Source organism: Myripristis murdjan, chromosome 3 (assembly GCF_902150065.1).
Source record: "Myripristis murdjan chromosome 3, fMyrMur1.1, whole genome shotgun sequence".
In the NCBI taxonomy this organism is placed as follows: Eukaryota; Metazoa; Chordata; class Actinopteri; order Holocentriformes; family Holocentridae; genus Myripristis; species Myripristis murdjan.
Genome location: NC_043982.1, coordinates 27,893,604 through 27,913,362, shown reverse-complemented (window position 1 = coordinate 27,913,362; position 19,759 = coordinate 27,893,604). Strand labels below are relative to the sequence as shown.

The 19,759-nt window shown below is 39.5% G+C and overlaps 1 protein-coding gene and 1 long non-coding RNA gene across 2 annotated transcripts in view; one reads left to right on the top strand and one right to left on the bottom strand.

Moving 5' to 3' along the window:
* LOC115378771 (CUB and sushi domain-containing protein 1-like) overlaps window positions 1–15,029 on the bottom strand; it is a 659,837-nt gene extending 644,808 nt beyond the window's left edge. The window contains exon 1 of the mRNA XM_030079264.1: window positions 14,665–15,029. Within this exon, the coding sequence (XP_029935124.1) occupies window positions 14,665–14,716 (52 nt within the window). The 5' untranslated portion in view covers window positions 14,717–15,029. The remainder of the gene's footprint in view (window positions 1–14,664) is intronic.
* Window positions 14,632–16,651, top strand: LOC115378784 (uncharacterized). The gene is made up of 3 exons (XR_003930164.1): window positions 14,632–14,755; window positions 16,333–16,408; window positions 16,629–16,651. It is a non-coding gene; the product is annotated as an uncharacterized LOC115378784 (long non-coding RNA).
* The last annotated feature ends 3,108 nt before the right edge of the window (window positions 16,652–19,759 follow it).

The window sequence follows — 19,759 nt, the reverse complement described above, 5'->3', positions numbered from 1 at the left end:
CAGTACAGCAGCTTCCTAACATGTGCCTTAGTGCGCTGCATCCCTTGATGTGCAATATGGAAATTATGTAGAATGACTGATCTTATTGCTGCTAGAATCATGGCCCAATCTCCTGAGAACATGACTCCTCTAAATGCCACAACATGCCTAATGGACCAGTATTGTGTCAGTCTTGTGTTTGTGTCAAGGACAGTCTTTATTCAAAGCTTCCTGCAAGAGCTATAGCTTCTCTTCTTTTTTGGTGGACCTCAAGATCATCTACTTTTGTGTTCTGACCGACTGTAAGAGCGCATTAGCAATAAGCATGTCTTTACCCGGACTATAGATTATGTCTAGATTCTAGCATTGCAGTTGGAGAGGCATTCTCTGAAGACTAGACTGAGCTGGTTCCAGTGGCTTTTTGAGAACTGGCTCCAGCTTCATGGTCTAGTCATCACTATGTACATGACATCTACAGGTTCTTCACAGATAGCTGTAACCATATTGTCAGCTACCTTGTGGACACCTTGTATGTCTCCAAGCTTTGTTGTTGGAAAACTTACTTGGCACATTTAATACCAAAGTGTTTGAACCTGTATCTGCCTCAAGGTGTGTTCAAAGTACTGTGCAGAGCAGAAAAAGATCTAACCTAACCTATCTAACCTGACTTGCCAGAAGCTCTATCTCTCAGCTAAGACTAAGCTTTATGCTGACGGTCAACCAAGAACTTTGTCTGTCTGTTGGAATCAAATAGTGCTGTCTTTGAGTAGCCTTACTCTCATCAGTGGGGCCTAAGCAATCCCCCATTTTTTGTGCTCTTTTTATCTGTTATAACTAGGCTAGTTACCTGTAAAGTGAGCTCAGTAACTTGTGCAATAACACAATAACATAATAATAAATATGGTTTTGAGTTTATCCATAACTGCTAGAGAAATTCTGCTGCAGTCAAGAAACACTAGTATGGTTTTTGAGTCTGTGTAGACAAAGACAGTCAACTGCTGGGCTGGAGGTGTTTCCTCAGTAGCTGAAAAGTTGATGGCTTCTGTGTTCAGTGTGTCTGTGTCTTTGGGTTTGTTCATATGGTCAAGTTTAGGCACATGTTAAAATCGTTCCGCAACCTAGTTTTAGGTTCTGGTCCGGTATCTGACAAACATTTTGCAGGTAGAGTGTCACAAAGTCTATTCTGAAATAAAATTTGGATTAATTAAAAAAGGCTGGATATACATTATTTCTCAGAGAAGAGAGGCATGGTTTACAATAAATATCATATTTAGCTGTCAATCTTATCCAGAACAGCTTACAGTAAGTGCAATGATGGATCATAGCACAGGTTATTTTTTGACCAATTCAGCTGAGAAGAAAGTCTTGGTACATTTTTCCACCTTCAAGTTTTATCTGTTTGCCTATACAAAACAGACAGGTTTAGAAGGGAACACACACACCCTGCTACCAGCTTTGTATTGGCCAGCTGTTCCACTTCCTGTGTAACTTAAAGTTTATTAATCTGTTCATCAATGTTTGGAAGTTAATTGCTAACATGGTCATGGACATCATTATTAAATGGTATCTCACTTATGTGTAATAAAAGTGTTGTATAACCAGGTTTCTATTTCGTATAATTTACAATGGGAGGAAACAGTTAATTTTCCCTGTACTGTGCTGGTCTTTATTGCTGTGTCGGATATCACCCCTGCTAAAAATAATGGCATATACATGCACATTAAAATCCCAGCAATATCTGCAGTAGTCAAGAACCCTTCAGTACATGTAAAGACCATAACCTGTCGACAGCATCCCAAATAAGCTTCTGTTGAATTTATGAGAAACCTCAAAGAATCTTTATGTTTGGATTTGGGAAATTTTTTAGCTCAGATTAATTTTATGCTCTATATTATCCTGTATTAGATGAACTTAGAAGTATATTTTATGGCAAAAATGACATATGATGAAAAGCTTTTTTTTTGTGTGTGTGTGGGTTTTATGTGGCACAGTTTATCTGTAAAGTCTGAGGTGTTACGGCCTGGAGGACTAAGTGGACCCAAGTAGCAGGAGACCAGGAATCAAGTTCAAAAAAGGGGTTTTATTGTCCAAACAAATGCTCAAAGGTCTCAGCAGGTGGAGGGCAGCAGGAGGCAGGAGCTGGAGGCGGCGAGGCTCGGGGCTGGAAACAGACAAAAAGGTTGTCAGAAAAATGACTTTAAAGGCAAGAGAAAACAGCAAAAACACAAGTAGGCTTGAGAAGGCTTGAGAGCTGGCTCTACCGAACAAGACGGAATTATCTGGCACTGGAGTGAAGTCTGAGCTGGCTTATGTTGAGAAGATAACAGGGTAATTGCCACCAGGTGTGCTGTCCAGAGTGAGGAGATGAAGCCACGCCCGGTGCCTCCCCGAACCTCAGGAGAAACCGCTCAGCCCCACCTCTGCCACACTCCAACACTGCAAGCAGAAAACACAAAGAAAAACCAAAACACCCCCAAACAACCAAAACATACTATCAACAATCCAGACCATAACATGAGGAAAAAAACACCACCTTATTTTATATTTATTATACCCACATGTGCCTAACAGTGTATCTGTGTCATGTTCAACTGCAGTATTTGGATGTTCTTTTTAAGCTTATCAAAAGGTCAGAAGTTCAAATCCAGGGTAGCCTGAACAAAGGGAATTATTTCAGGCTTGTTGGAGAAAGTGGTTGAGTTTTTTTCAGCCACAGTTTAGAACAAAACCATAACTCGCCCTATTGTTATTCCTGATGCTTCGCTTGCATAATTTACTATGTGCCAAGCAGTGATGTGGAACGTTTTATCAGTAACTCGTCACATTACCAAATTACTGCCATTAAAAATTACTCATTATGTTACACTGTTTCTTTCTGAGAAACGTAACACCTACAGTATCCTATACTTGCTACCCCTGTCTCTCAACACCATCAGGATACAAAGCAGTCTGCTAATTACCTATACAGGATAATAACATCATCAATTACTGATAAACTCAATCCACTTTAAAATTATTTATTTAATTGTTTAATTGCCCTTACGTAAACATTAAGGCATCAAGCCAACAGGCTATATGGAAGGGACCAACCAATTTAAAGTGAAAATTAAACCACCAAATCTATGGGGCTGATAAAAACGTTACAATGAATAAAACATTAATACAGGTTCTATGGCAGCCAACATCATACTGTATAAGATGTTGTTTACGGTGACAGATACTATTTCAGCAGTGGCGTTTTTTTGTTTTGTTTTGTTTTGTTTTGTTTTGTTTTTCCCCAAATCTATTTATTGAATTTTTGCAGACATAAGAGCATAGCATATCAAATACAAGGTTTGGTATGATGTCTATAGTGACAAGCACAGCTTCGTCCCTCCAACCCTCCCCAAACCCACACACCCCCTTTCCCTAGCGGTCACAGCCAAAATCTACACTAATCAGAAAAGCACATGGCCTCAAAAGAAAAAACCTAAATAAATTAACAAATAGATAGATAGACAGATAGACAGATAGACAGATAGATAGATAGATAGATAGATAGATAGATAGATAGACAGATTAACAAAATTAAATATCTACTCACCAAAACAAAACTGGACACAAAAATAGAGACTAGGAAACTCTGCCTAGGAAGTATCATCAGTGTCTGGAGCAATAGTGAGATTATTAACAATATAGAGCAGTGACAGTTTTGACTGATTTTTTTTTTTAACTGTTTGCTCTCTTGAGTTAAAGTGTGGATTTGGTCAAGCCTGAACTCCAATCTGTGAAATCTGGTTGGGCGAGTCCATCAATGATTTGGCTGAGCGAGGGTGAGGCGTGAAGGGTTGTTAATTCAGCAGCAGGGCGCCACCATGTAGAATCACACACCAGGTCTCTTGAGATCACCTCAAGAGACCTACTCTAAGACGTACTCTAACCAAGTACCTCTTAACCTAGAACTCTGCCAAATAACTATTTACTCTTGTGATATATGACAAGATCTATCACATTTGAGGGTAAAGCAGCAAAACTAGGCTATTTGGTGTACAGTACTGAAGCGCCAGCGAGTCCAGCTTGTTTTGTACAAACTCAAGAACTTAATTAACAAATTAAAAAAACATAGCTTATTATCACTTTAATGGTTGTTGGATGTGAAACAAATGTGTCATCAAAAAAAGAGAATACATGCTCAGTCTTCCTGTGGGACAAAAAGGAAAAACATGTTTGTCTGCCATCTCCTCTTAATTAAGAACTTAATTAACTAATCAATTATACAGGGTTACTTTAATGTTAGTATGTCTATGTATATGAAGTGTCACTGAAAAAGAGAATGCATGCTCAATTAATCTTTCAGGAAAAATAATGTGCAAAACATATTTGTCTGCTATCTCTATCCAAATTCTGGCCAGCAAAGATAACTAAAGCCATTTAACTGTTTGTAATAATTTAAATTGCTAATGTGTTCACATATACACACAAGCCTGGGAGCTGCCCAGTGCCACAACAGTCTTATTATAGAGGTCACACACACACACACACACACACACACTCACACATAACAACATAAAGGGTGTCCACAAAGTCTCTTTACAATTTAAAAATCTATTACAAAAGCAATTGATATATGCTAATCAGATTTGTTCTATGTACTCAGTGGTTATCAAAGTTTTCAATCACATTGGACATCAACTACCTGAAGCAAAAGATCACTGATGCCATTGCCACCATTGATGAGGCTATGCTACAGCAAACATGGCAAGAAATCGAGTACAGTTGTCCCTCGCTATAACGCGGTTCACCTTTCGCGGCCTCGCAGTTTCGCGGATTTTTTTTTAGTGCAATTTTGCATGCTTTTTTTTTTTTTTTTTTTTTTTTTACAGCGCATTGTGTTCTGCGTCATGATTGGCTAAGGGACTGTAGACCATTGTCAATCAATCTCCTCCGTGCCGTGTCTCCTGTACAGTACAGAATGCATTCATTCTATAATACTGGACTTATTTTTCTACGAAGGTTTGAACTTTGAGAGTGTTTAAACAAGAGAGAAAAGTGAGAAAATGTTAATGCCTGTCTGAGAAAAGTGTATAAAGTGTGTAGTGAGGGGTTTTACAGCCTTAAAACATCTATAATAATTGGAAAAAATAAAGCTGACTACTTCGCGGATTTCGCCTATTGCGGGTTATTTTTAGAACATAACTCCCACGATAAACGAGGGACCACTGTACCGTCTTGATGTGCTTCGTGCAACTAATGGTGCCAATATAGAGGTGTATTAAATGGGGCAAAAAAAAAAAACCTCAATATCTACTCCTCATTTTGTAATAACTTCCACAGATTTGTCTATTCATTTGCTTTTGTAATAAATTTGTTAAATTGTAAAGAGATTTTATGGACACCCTGTACTGTGTCCATGCAGCAGAGCTGATCCACCTTGGCTTAGGAGTATTATTTGATGGTTGCTATAGTGATGCGAGAGTAAAAGGTCAACTATGGAGACACAGCCAACACCCTGATAACTACCGAACAGGTTCACATCCAAGCTGCCCAATGACACTGTACTGTGACCCCTCTGAAGGATTGCACATATTAGGACTTACTGCATGTTGTATACTGTAGATAAAGTAGTTATCATAAGATATTGTTGGGCTCCCTGAAGATATTCCTGACTTAATTCAAGCAAACATATAATCTATCTAATAATGCTTGCCCAGCTTCTCCAATCAGCACAGTGCTGTTGCCCTTCCCTTCCATTTAACTGTTGGCCAGAGGTCACTGACACGCAGTCATGCACAGATAACAAAGACGTCAGTTCAAGAGCTATTAGTTCATCTCCACACCCTGATTGTGATCAGCCCATCATCTCATCAGTATTTTAAGTGTGCTTACACAAGGTAATAACCAAGTTTATTTGGTGGTGGTGGTGGTATCCTTGTGACTCAGGACACCTCCAATATACCGGTAACATTTTATGTTCACATCTGGCTTTTGCAGTTTGGAAGCTCCAGGATGTTGAGGATTTGATGACTGACACTGCAGTGCCAACACATGAAGTGCAGTGGCACCTACATATGACAAATACATCTATCAGCACATTCTGAGGATAGATGGGAAACTCATTAACATTCACTAAAAACAGGGTGACACAACCAGGGGGGCAAGAAGAAGAGCCCTTGAAGCCAAGTCTCAGTGCAGCTGGTGAACACTGCCAGACAAAACACTCAATACAAATGCCACAAATTTTTAAAATCTGGGTGTAGAATTGATTCACGTTTGGGTTTATCTTTCACTGTCTCACTGTCTAAACAGTGAGACAGTTTATGTTTGTTCAAAGTTCAGCAGCAGACATTTTTTCACTGGCTGTCACTGGAGAATCGCCATTTTGTATCATGCCAAGTCAGCTGAAATTCACTTTTGCCTGAGTACATTACTTCTGATTGCCAGATATGCCTAAACAGCATTGGGTTTATTTCTCTGCCATGTCCATACCGCAGCAATGAACTGCCATTTAAGGCTTGGTGAGTATAATTCTGTGTTCACCTGTGTATAAATGAGTTTGCATGCATGCTTGTGTTTTAGGGATACATGGGACCCATTCCAGTTAAACCCCATTGGAGCTGAAAAGGAAACCAAGAGAAGATGCTTCCAACTGGCCCAGTATCTAGTAGCTGTTATAGTGGGGTTGGCTGTCCTGGTCAGCGCTGTTGTAGCTAAGGTATGATCATCTGTATCTGTGTCCATCTGTCTGTCTATCTGTCTTTCATGTTAACTCTCTCAATCAGCTCATTCATGTTTTATGCAGCAATTACAGTATAGTCGGTGCAGCTGCAGTATTACAATGTGCAGTGTAACCATATGCACTCTCAAGTCAAATTAACTGAGGTCATTGCTACATAAGAAAAACAACCACGGCCCTCTGGCCGGCCACCAGGCATAACTTGGCCCCCCGTTGGGAAAATTGATTTTAAGCATGCGTGAAAATAGGGATGCTGCATCTGCTGAAGAATCAACAACTTAGAAGGATAGCTACCATTAAAAATGCTTATTTCCCGTGAAAAGGTGAAGGCACTCACTGCACATTTCCCCCTCTCCCAGTGTCAGGGTTTTAAGGTGTTTTTTTTTTTTTTTTTTTTAGATGTCCAGCAGGCATGACAAACACAAATTGTCAGGGGGGTCAAATGTAGTTATCCTCCCAGTTCAACCTAGTTCAACTGTAGTAACAGAGGACTTTTTTCCATTTTTTTTAATTACTATTTAAACCCTCATTACAAGTAACTTAGCTGCTCAAAATACAGTGATAGTCGTTCCAGAGACACCTTATAGTACAGAGAAACACCTTACAGCAAATGCTAAGACACACAGAAAGGAGAGAAAGTAAAAAGAGGAATGAGGAGTTTGCAATAAAAAGTGGTCACACCTGGACGCAGTGTTTTACCAAAATCTAAAAAAGGCAAATTATAATGATGGTCTTGCTGTGTCCATGAAAACTAAAACTCCTTTTCAGACCTCCAGAAGCACATTGAAATAACTAGCACATTTGCTGAGCTAGTTTCAGTTAAAATTATCTTTTTTTTTCATTGAGCTGAAAGGAAAGAAAGTAGGAGACTGGTGATATAATGTTGGCCTATATCACATAATGTAATGTATGTATCTCAAGTGAAAAAGCTATACAGTTGCTGGTGGTGGTGGTTCACTGAACATCATATATGGTGTGCACATTTAAACACTGGATCCTTGATGCCGTTTCAGTGGTTTATTTCACTCAAATAGTGGATGATTTTTGCTATACAGGAATTCAAAAGAAAGAAAAACAAATCTTACAATTCTGAGTATCAAACAGATAATAAAGAAAAATAAAATTAGTATTTAACTTACTGGTGGTACAGACTTGTGATTTAACATCAAGTCTAGGCTAAACTGGGGAGAACCCCTGAAGTATCAGTAGACCAATGATGTCAAACATTATCCCACTATTCTAAAAAGCACTTTTTGCAGCCAGAATGCAGTGGTTACAAGAGATGCACTGCGGTGGCTGTTTAGTGGTAATCCACAGGATCCTGTTTTATTTTGGTTTTGTTTCTATTTCTCTGTCTTGGCTCTTTTCTTCATCAGTTCAGTCTTGGTGACTCATGCTAGCTACTATATCCTTATTTGTTTTTCCAAACACACCACTTTTGCTACCACTGGGAACGTAAAATGTGAAAACATGATGGTACTGCCATTTAAGAACAGCTTTTGTTTTGAAGGAAAGAATAAAGGGAATGGCTTGTTTGGATTGTTTGATTATACTGTCTGTTAGATCCAACAGCATGAATTTAGGGCTGCTCCTGTGTTTCAGATTTTGACAGGTTAGAAAAGGAGATGCTTCATTTCCTAATGTGAGGGAGAGCAACTGGATGTTAAAGCTTTTCACAACAATAGGTTTTGTTTTTAAGGGAGACTAAAGGGTCCATAATTACATTACATTACAGACCAAGACAGGGAAAAAACAGAGTGAAGCAAGAGAGAAGGGGGGAAAGGTGATGAGATGGTTGTTTTGCCAAATGGTGAAGTTGAAAAATAAATTAACATTACTATGCACAATTTTTTCAATTGTGAAATCACAATGAATTATTTTACTGTAGCACTTCAGTGCTATAATTGTGTTACCTCACGTATGACAGAGGTGAGACCAGGAGAGACCTGGTGTTTAGACAGCTGATGTAAAAGCTTTCATGAACTGGTTATGCACTGAATTAGTACTATGTTATAGAGTATAGTCAAAGACTATAGACTAACAAAACAGGCATTTAATTCTTTTTTTTTTTTTTTTTAAAAACATGATCATATAGATGATAACAACAACCTTATTTTTCTCTACCTGCATATCCTTTAGGTAGCATGCACAACAGCAATAGTGGTATTTATGGTAGGGCAGTGCTCAGAATACTTTATCTGCCTCTGTTTCTGTGTGTGCTTTGTCTCGGTGTCTCTCTCTGTCTAGGTTTGTCATACTTTCTCTTTCAGTCACTCTGCAGCTGTCTGGATCTGTCTTAGTGTGGTTGTCTCCTTCCCATCTGCTTCTCTCCCTGTTGCTCTCTGTTTTTCTGCATGCCGTGTGTGTGTCTCCACGTCTCGCTCATTATAGATGGGCGTGTGTCTGTACATGCGTTTGCTTGCATTGTCTCTGCCGCTCTCTTCTTTTGCCTCTATTCCCTTTCAGATTTCGTCTTTTACACTCTCTGCCTTGCCTTTTCCCTGCTCTCTGTCTCTCTCTCCCTCTCTCTCTCTCTTTGATATGAATCATGGGTTTATGATCAATCATTAAATCAAACCTTCCCGAAATATGACGTTTCCTTATGCTGGTTCAACACCAATAGACTGTTGTCCACCCATGATCAACTTCCTTGTTAATGTGAGGTTAAATGATGATAATAAAGTGATGAGGTTCCCTGAACAGCAGTTTTATACAGCAGGAGCTGGAGGCAGGGAGGGGTCAACAGTTTCCAATGAATCCCAATATAAGACAAATCAGGCATGCCATGACATCATGGCAACAAGGCTGAGCAGATTCATTTAGACAAAAAGATATGCATATTTACATTACAATTGAGTCTGCATGAATGCTGGAAAGGAGATTTAGCAACTCCAGCAATCTTTGAAGAGCAGCCCTGGGAGCCAAGCACACATGACTGCATCTGCACTTGGCAGTTTGGAAACTGCTTAAGTGGAAACTGAGGCTGCGTTCACACAGCAGCTGATCTCTTTGTCTTGACTGTTCACATTCATCTGTGTATGTGACCTGTATCTGACATCAGTGTGAACAAATCTGTACCATGACCCCATATTTACAACAAGCATGCTATCATGCTATTACAACACAAAATGTCATTTGCACAACAGTCCATCCTCACAAGCAGTAAAATAATGGTGCAGGCATTCATTTCTTGGATAGTTTGCTGTGACAGCAGTGTGGCGGCAGTCCAGCAGACGAGAGATTTGATTGAAGCATCTTCCCATATATCTATGAAATTTGTAAACTCCTGCCTCCCTGTCATTGTTACTGCCATACAACAACAACGATAATAATAATAATAAGAAGAAGAAGAAGAACGACAACAACACTGGCATGAAAAAAACAGATCTGTGTCATGCATTAGGGATGGGGAGGGTCAATTCATTTAAAAATCTCTTTTTTTTTTTTCTTTGTCTGACAATTTTTACAGTGCCATGCTAATCTTAAATCTATACTTTGTCCTTATTTTGGACATATTTATAACTTCACTCAAGGTGGAAAAACATTAGAAGGCAACAGATGGCGATGTGATCTATTCAAACATACTTTTACTTCCAGGTCTCTTGCACAGCATGGTGGGAATCAGGCATATCATCACAGGAATTAAAGACTGAAAAAACAATGAGAGAGCTTTATGTTGCACTTCCACACTTTAAATCAAAAGTCTGGAGGAACCTCGCCTTTTAGAACATAGAGGGTAAAGATAAGTTAAATATGACCACTGCTGTATGCAAAGTAAAGGATTGCTGAAAAACAACCAACCTTCAGTCCATACTGCCTATATTAAGTTAATAATATTAATATTAATATTACTCAGAGGAAAAAACACGTTTTTTGTTTTGCTGGTTTAGATCTTTAGACCTGTAGTAAACGTTAAAAAAACAAAAGTGACTTTAACTGACATGAGTTTTCTTCATAAGTGTGACTCAGCTGTTTTCCAGGGTCCAGTGTTTAGTTTATAGAATATCAGTGGGTTAATTACACAATCGCATTACATATTGAATTGGCATCAGGGAGGTCCCGCTGAGTTCTATACATTATGCATCTACCAATCATTATTTTAATGAGAGCAACATTACATAATAAATGAGCTACACTACTTTACCAAAAAGTAACAATTCTGTTCATTTTCATGGCCACAAGCTGGTCCTGATTTCTCAACTTGTAGCATAAAATTGTAATGGGATAGAGGGGGAGTAGGGGTCATTGAAGATCATGCAGTAAAGGCTAGAGGTTGAACACACACACACACACACACACACACACACACACACACAGAAATGCACAGTCAGTGGGGAGTTGCCCTGTGCAACAAACTCTCGGCCTCACTTTTCTCATTGGCGCTAACCACAGCAACTGGCTGTAGCTGAGATGGTAAAACAAAAAAGGAAAATGGGTAACAGTTCAATGCTTAGACCTAGAGAAAGATGACTGTTGATTTTCTGTTGTCTCATCTTTCCAGACTTCCTATTTATTCCTATTTTTCACTGTGTTGCCTTCCCCTGTCCTCCAGCTGCTGCTGTATTGCTCTCCTCCCTATGTCTGCTCATGTGTTTTATTTTTGTAATTTCACATTTTTGTTGTTAATAATTTGACCACCTGGTCAGGGCCTACTGCACACCTGACTGGCCAGGAAAGACCCCCCTCTCTCCATGGTCCTCATGAGTTTTCCCTATCATCTGAGAGTTTTTTTCTCACCCACTATGAGGGTTACGTCAGGGGATGTTGTCCCATTTGTTTGCTGTAAACTGTACACATTCATAGGTTGATATGTAAGTATAAGTTCATATGTTCACATGAACCAGTTAACAAGGCCCGTAAAGCCCTTTGAGAGTGTAACTAGCAGTTTCAGGCTCCACCTAAACCTGAACTTGAACTTTATATTTGACAATTTTTTTGGTCTTTGTCCAATCAGGGTTCTCTCTTGGTGCTGTCGACCCTGTCCAGTCCGTCGTCACTGCGCAGTCCAAAGGAAAAACAGTTTTACATGCTGATGATGGTGTTCTGCCTAGTCTGTCCCAATTTCCTGGTGTTCATGAAGTCACTGTGGAGGTGTGCCTTCAAGAGCTTCGTACAGCCCAACATGAGGACCATGGGATATGTACGTTTTTAACACATACATTAATTTACTATATGATCTGTTTGGTATTTAATTTCTTTCTAATCAGCTTGCTTTCAAAGGTCGCACAACTGTTAACCTACATTGGAGGTGATTTGTTACCTATCCACAGCTACATAGGCAGTAAGAATTGCCAGTGTAGCCAAAACATTAGAGCAATATATATTTCTTCCTGTTTTCTTGTTATAATGATATTTGATGGTAATGAAGTACATATTCCGCTTTGTCTTCCCTAGATCTGTGCTGTTGAGTGTCTAGTCTCTCTAGGCACCTCTGTCTTGGTGCTCATCGTCATGCCTCAGTTTGATGTGCTGACCAATCTCTTCATCAGCGGAGGAGTCTGTATTGTGTCCTCCATACTGCAGATCGCACTCAGACTACAGAGAGAGACTTGGAGAATTATCTTCCCAATTTGTTCACTCATTCTCATAATTACTGGTAACTATATATATATTTACTTGACTGTCTGTCTGCTAACCTGTCTGTCCACCTGTCTCTTTCTGCCTCATCTTTCTCAACTGTCAGGTGAGTGGCATAGGATTTACCATTACCATTAATAATAAATTACTATTAATAATACATAAATATTTTACCATTACCATACTTATTGTCATGGCACCACTGAAAAAATCCAGCTTGAACATTAAATAGATGATACAAGTATGTTACAAACATTGGGACCCAGTTTTGTATCACATGTCTATGTACCAAGATCACTGAAAAACTGAAAAAATGCAACCCCATGCAACTTTATTCTATTCACAATCAGAACGTATCAGATCTGTTTCTGTGAGGTGAAAGGAAAGGAACCTGAATTTGGATACTGTTCAATTCAGTGTGGATACAGCCTGACACCTTATTTAACTTAACTACTAACTCAGCCAAATACCTCAATACTGACTACTATGCAGCTGAATAACAAGTTTCAAACATTAGTAGCCTATATTTTCACTCACCAACAGACAAATTAATTAGCCAACTAGCTGACTAGCTTCTTAACTATCTCAATTATTAAGGGACTATCTCGCTAACAGACTGACAGCAGGAACATGACTACCACTTTCCTTGTGTCCTACCTGAGTCTGTACTGCATTTTAAAAATGTTTAAAGCCACTTGTTCAGACTGGTGTTGTTACTTTATTTTGTTTTTATGGCTTTCATTGTTGAGTGTCTGTTTTCATTTTATCAGTTGCATTTATTGCTTCCTGTTTTTACCCTGTGTACTGTTGGATTTGGTTTTTCATTTTTATTATTCACTGTGAGGCACTTTGGAACTGCTGTTTTGAAAAGTGCTACATAAAATAAAAGTTTACCATGCTTACTTACTTGCTTAAGGACATAGATATTAATTTAAAACTGTATATCTAACAGGTTACTGCCTTCTGGGAGCAGACTACTACGTCCGCGTGTCATCATATGTGGACAGACAGCAGGACGACTGTTATATCTACATTGGAGTTGGAATTGTGTCTTCGCTGCTAGTATCCCTTTGCTGGTGGGAAAACCCACTGCAAGCTGCTAACAAAATGCAGGTATGTTGTTATGCACATTACACAACCACCTCAGCTACTGAAAATAATGTTGACACTAAAGGATGAGGCAGGTTTGCACATTACAAGAGTCTATGACAAAGGGCTACATTGTCTTGCGCAGGCAAAACTTTAAAAGAGAGTTGACAACACAATGACAACAACAATAAGGCATCAACTGGGTCTAATTTCTGTTTGCACATACATGGCAAATGAAAAGAAGAAAAAAGAAACTGCTGTTTGGGCAGATTCATGGTTGGAGTGATGTAGCCAACAAGGATACGATTTAAAAAGAGAGTGGGAGGTGAGAAAGTTTCCCTAATAAAAGTTTGTCTGCTTTGCAGTAAACACAGTGTGACAAACTGTAACCTGTCTGACTTACAACAAAAGCATCACTTATGTTGGAAAATGACTGGGGCATCCCAGACTGCATCATGAGATCAGGACATGGTGTTCTGACCTTCTCCCTGTATGTGAGCAACAACATTTCCACTCCAAACTTCACCATATCAGACACTTTTGATATCATACGGTGTGTGCCTAGCACTATATGAATTAATTCCCCTCCTCCACTGCTCCTCTCCAAGCCCAGTGCATTGTACTCTCACATTTGCAGTGTAGGCAGAAAGGAACTGAAACAAGAGGTCATGTCAGCCTTTATGGTAAAAACCTGCTCCCATTCTTTTTCTTCACACCTCACCACCTAGTTGGAACATCCCCTTATCCCCTTATCAGCCATCAGACAGGGATTTCTGTATGAGAGTAGGAATTTTAACAAAGCTGCGGTATTTTTAACTATGCCTTAAAAAAAAAAAATAAATAAAAAATACGGGGGCATTTGTAATCTCAGTTTTAAGACACCTGCTCTTGACTGCGGGAGAGCATGGGCTCAGGCACAGCAAGGGTTTCCCCCTTCTCTCCCTCTCTCAGCACTTTGGTTTCTCGGGTTAATTCACCTGTATCTCAAGGTTAGCTTATCACTGTGAAAAGGCATGCCTGTCCAATCAGGTAAATGCCAACTGAAATTACTGTTGCTAGCAATTGCTCAACCAGCCCCAATGAATCAATAATGTGCCACACAGAATAGTTTAAACCAATCAGACAGTGGGGCCATGGCAATCAGCCCATGCCACGTTAATCATATCTACAGGTGAAGTTGTTTAACGAAATGGCCAAGGCATCAAACAAAAAGGCATTGTGCACTACAGATTAGCATAGCAAACAACAGAGTGTCACCAGCCTTTGGTTAACATGCCATTTTGAACAGAAAACTGTAACTTACTCACCCAGTCGATGTGTTGGCCCGCTGTTTTCCGAAGTTGGCGTGGATAAAAACATAATATTAGCTAAGATTATAGTCCCTTCGCGAGTGACTTGGTATGTACCACTGTCATTTGATTATTTCTCGTCCAGTCAATGATACACGTCGGTTAAAGCGAAGTCAGTTGGAAAATCCCCAGCTAGCTTTTCTTAATCCATTTTGATATCTCTCTCGATGTACGGCGGTGTTCAGCGGGTTAAGTTAACTTTTTACAAGTTTCAAGCAGCTGAAACTTGTCGCGTCGTAGTTCTTCCCTTTCTCTAAATATTGTTGTATTCGATATATACTTTTCTTTCCAATGAAGAGAAGTTCACTCTGTGTCTGCTGAACTAGATTATCTCCACTGTTGCTGCAGGTTACAGCAGTATGGCCAGATGAGTTTGACAGAAGTGACACAGGTGACTGACATGTGACATCATTAGGCAATTAAAAAAAAAAAAAAAAAAAAAGACAGAATTTACTTAATCTTAGAATGAATGAACATATAGAAACATACTCATTGTTAAATATAAAAATTAAATGCATTTCAGGTAAAATTTCAATGAAAAGGGACATATGTATTTGCAGAGCATGTATTTTACCTGGCACCTCTGATCTCTCTCCCAGTCTCCAGCCTACTCTTTGAGAAAACAGAGGGCCCAAACTGCATTAGTAACAGTAGCTTACAAATCACAATCATAAATAGGGGACTGATACTGTTATTATTTGGTGTCATCTCAGAAGTATTTGTGCTTGATTTTTGAACAAGTGGGCCCAGAAAACCCTCTTAGTCAAATGAGTGAAAGGCATGCCTATAGGACTGGTCAAACAAGTCATGTTTGCACATACATACACTGTAGGCCTAAAGTATGTAAATCTCATTATTTTGCTTGCATAATGTGTATTTGTCAGCTTGGCTGATGCCGACTGTGTGGGACAACAAAGAGCTGTCACTAGTACTTAGTCTGGACAGGCTCCATTCATTTGGCAACACCCTGAATGTTAGATTTGATTTGGATCTCATGTTTGAATTTGCAACATTATCCCAAAACCTGCTATGCCATCTTCCACAATTGTGAGTGTAATCATGATTTGTTGGTTTCAAACTGACAATATGCAACCAGAGTCACCTCAGTGTCTGTGTAATAAGCTCACAAGATCAAATGAGCCCTTCCAGACTCTAGAGAGATTGCCTCTGGAGACTGGTCTTAGCTAGGGAATTTACCTGTAGGTACGTCATGCAAATTGAGCTTGAACTCGTTTCTATAACACTTCAAAACAGGAAGCACCCCAATTGTGGTAGAGGGTGTGGCACAAACTACCCCACAGAGCCACAGAGTATAGCCTATACTGTATTGGTAGCACAAAGAATACCACAAAGGGCCACAAAGTCTTACAAAGAACCACAAAGCATAATATAAACTGCATGGATAGATAAACAGATAGATAGACCTATTTTCACAGGCAGCTTTCCTCTATGCAGTGCATTTTACTCAGGGGAGCTGCTGAATTGTGTCCGTTCTGCTGCCGGTCTGAACAAGACCTAATAGTTTTCAAACTTTTTCAAGGAAAACTCCTTGAGAATCTCTGAGTTGATTATTCTCTGACCCCTGACCTTCCACATTTACCACCCCCCACCCCACCCCTTCCACAGGATACGTTATCAGAACTGGATGGCTTCAGGGACTTTGTATTTGTCATCACCAGCATACTGAGGATATTGGTGATAGGTAATCAACAGACACTGTCTAAGCATTAAAATGACACCAGTGAAATTACATATTTTCTTGAATTTTATTACCAGTATCCACCTTTACTTGGAAATGTGTAACAAATCTCAGCATAATGCTGAGATTTGTTAAAAAGATTTGTTATTCCAGAGATACAAATATACTCTAAAAATACAGTCTATACAGCTGTGATGAGGGTCTTTTTTATATTGAATTATAGGTGCAGTGTACCTGATCTACTACACCCTGATAAAGGACTCTATCATCTGGTCTGACTTTAACCTGCAGGGTCATGAATGGGAATTACTGCAAACAGGACTGGTGCTGTTTGTGTTACAGGTAAAACACCTAAGCAGATAGATAGACAGACATTTGACTCTTCTCTTGCGTTAAGCTTTAAGAGAGCTCTGCATGCTCACAAACTGAGCTGTCTCAAATCTCTCCTCTTCTCTCCTGTCCTCTCAGGCGTTTTGTTCAGCAGCATGCCACTGGTTTGGAGTGGTGGCCTGTAAAATCCATGCAGTCAGGATGGGTTTTGCTCTGCCAGTAAGTTGCACAGGACCTGCTGTGCTACTGTTAGGGCTGGTGCTGTTCCTAACTCAAGCTCAAGAACTAGGTGGAGAAAAACATGCAACCATCATAGGTAAATTTATTATCTCAAAGTAGTTTAAATACTGAGAACTGTACCTACAGCATGGGTGGATGTTTGCACTCTACTCAATGCCTTCTAGTTTCATGCTGAATGGAGTTAAGTTTCAAACAAAAATTAAAAAGCTCTAGATTGAGAGTAATAATAATAATGATTTTGCCAAAAATACAATGGCTAACAAACATGCATATGAACATACATAAATGAGACATAATGAATGCAGTGCATCTCAGCAGATGTGTGTGTAATCATCATCAACATCCTAATGACATTTTTGTATCCTTAGAGTTCTGTGACAGCCTGTTCTACCTGAAAAGTAAGAACTCAACTCCGCTGGTCTTGTTAGAAATCACCAGGAGTATCTGCCGAACCTCCCTCAACAGGTTAGCGTTTGTGTGTGTGTGTGTGTGTGTGTGTGTGTGTGTGTGTGTGTGTGTGTGTGTGTGTGTGTGTGTCTGTGTCTGTGTGTCTGTGTGTTTCTGTGAGCGGGAGTGAACACTTACAGTGGTCTCTGCCCAGCTTAGATCTTATGCTTGTGCCCATGTGGGGAAGTGTGGTTCAGTGTGTGTGTCCTGTGACGTGTATGTGCTAAATGTGTGTAAAATGCTCTTGGCTGCATCTGTGTTATCTGGTCATTCATTCATTCATTCATTCATCATTCATTAACAGCTCCTACCTGACATGGCCTTTCTCCATGTTGGCACTGGAGGGAGTGTGTATGTGGTTAGGCTTCATCACGTGTACTTACTACGTATGGAAGGTCAAGGTATAGACGCGCAAACATGCACACGCATGCATACACACAAACATGCACACACACACACACACACACACACACACACACACACACACACACACACATTAACAAATCACACACCCTTCACAACCTCTTTTTTCATGATTGTTGATGTGTCTTTGGATGCCCATCTCCCTGGCTTTTACATAGAAACAAACAGAAAGACAGGCGGCTAAAACAAGTCTATTTCCCCCTCTGTCTCTCAGGTGCAGCGAATTGAGAGAACATCTCAGCTGTTTGTCCGTCGTCTGTATGAGTCGGCTTTCATCGACCTGTCCCTGCTACTCAACACCAAGATGAAAGTGGCCCGAGCCCGAAACCAAGAGAGGTGACAGCGATTGTTAAAAATCTTGAGAATACAGGCTTCTGTGTGCCAAAAAATAGAGAAAAACAACACTATTTGGTTTTATTTCTGATATAATTGGATATTCAGATATTTGTCTTGGGTAAAATCTATGATACTAATACTCCAGTTGGGCCTGCTATAAGCACAGACTCTGATACCTGTATCGGTATTGGTGGATCCTTAGAAGAAACCACTCTAGAGCTAATTTGTGGTGCAGGTCAAGCACCACTTGAAGATCTTGAAGAAGATGATGACATCCATGTCATGACAGATTTGATTTTAGTTTATCTGGTTTCTAGCTTTGACTGAGTTGTACGTGTTCACAAGTTGTGTAAATTCCTCTCCTCTCCTCTCCTCTCCTCTCTAGTCATGATGACATAGAAAACTGTGTGATCTACCTGTGCGCCACTATGTGGCATGAGACCTATGATGAGATGCTCAAGATCCTCACATCCATGTTCAGGTCAGAAATACTCTTCATACAGATACTGAAGACTACCAGCATCACATACAAACCATGGGCTCAGTTATTTTTTAACATCAGTCAGTTTGAAACATAAACTTTGACTTAAATTTGAATCAAAATCTGACTCATTTGCTAATCCTATGAGATGTTCACACGCTAATGATTCAAAGCATTTGTGCCACTAAAATTTTTGTGTGATGGAGTTACATCCCTCTTTCACAAATAAGGATGGAAAATGAATGAGATGTTTTAGGTTTGATACAACACACTGAGTGTCTCAAGTTAAAACATGTCTGCAAAATTTGGTTACGTTTATTTTTGCTTTGTTTCAGGATGGACCGCTATCGAGGTGATCCTAAGGAGGAACATAAGGACTGTTTTGACTTTGAGTGTCACATTTACGTGGATGATTCCTTTATGACTGACAAACACTCAGAAAAGAGGCTGGTTAATGACTACGTTAATGACTTGATTAGTGTTGTCACAGAGGTCTATAGGTGAGTTTATCTATCTATCTATCTATCTATCTATCTATCTATCTATCTATCTATCTATCTATCTATCTATCTGTCTGTCTATCTATCTATTTATCAATCTGTCTATCTATCTAACCATCCATCCATCCAACCATCCAGGGTGTTTACCAACAAAGAACCAGATGACGTGTCAATCATTGAGACTCCCTATGGAGGCAGGCTGGTATTTGTTATGCCAGAAGGCAACATGCTGTACGTTCACTTGAAAGACAAAGCACTCATCAGGAACAAGAAAAGATGGTCGCAGGTATGGAGAAGGAGAGGGCAGCTTGTGTTTGTTCATATTCCTGTATATACTGAACACACACAATTCAATTCTGATAGCATCATACAGAAATTACCAAAGAATGTTAAATGTATTTTGAGTTGTAGTGTCTCAGTTTTATGATTTTTCATAAAGCGAGCTGTAAAAATGTGCTGTATAAAGCTGTACACATTTTGTTTTACCTCACACATACTGTACAATGTACAGTTATGCTACTTCTGTACTGATTTTAATAAACCTGTGCAATCTAATGCAGTTCAATGCGACAGCTCTGCCATAAAGTCTACCTTTTA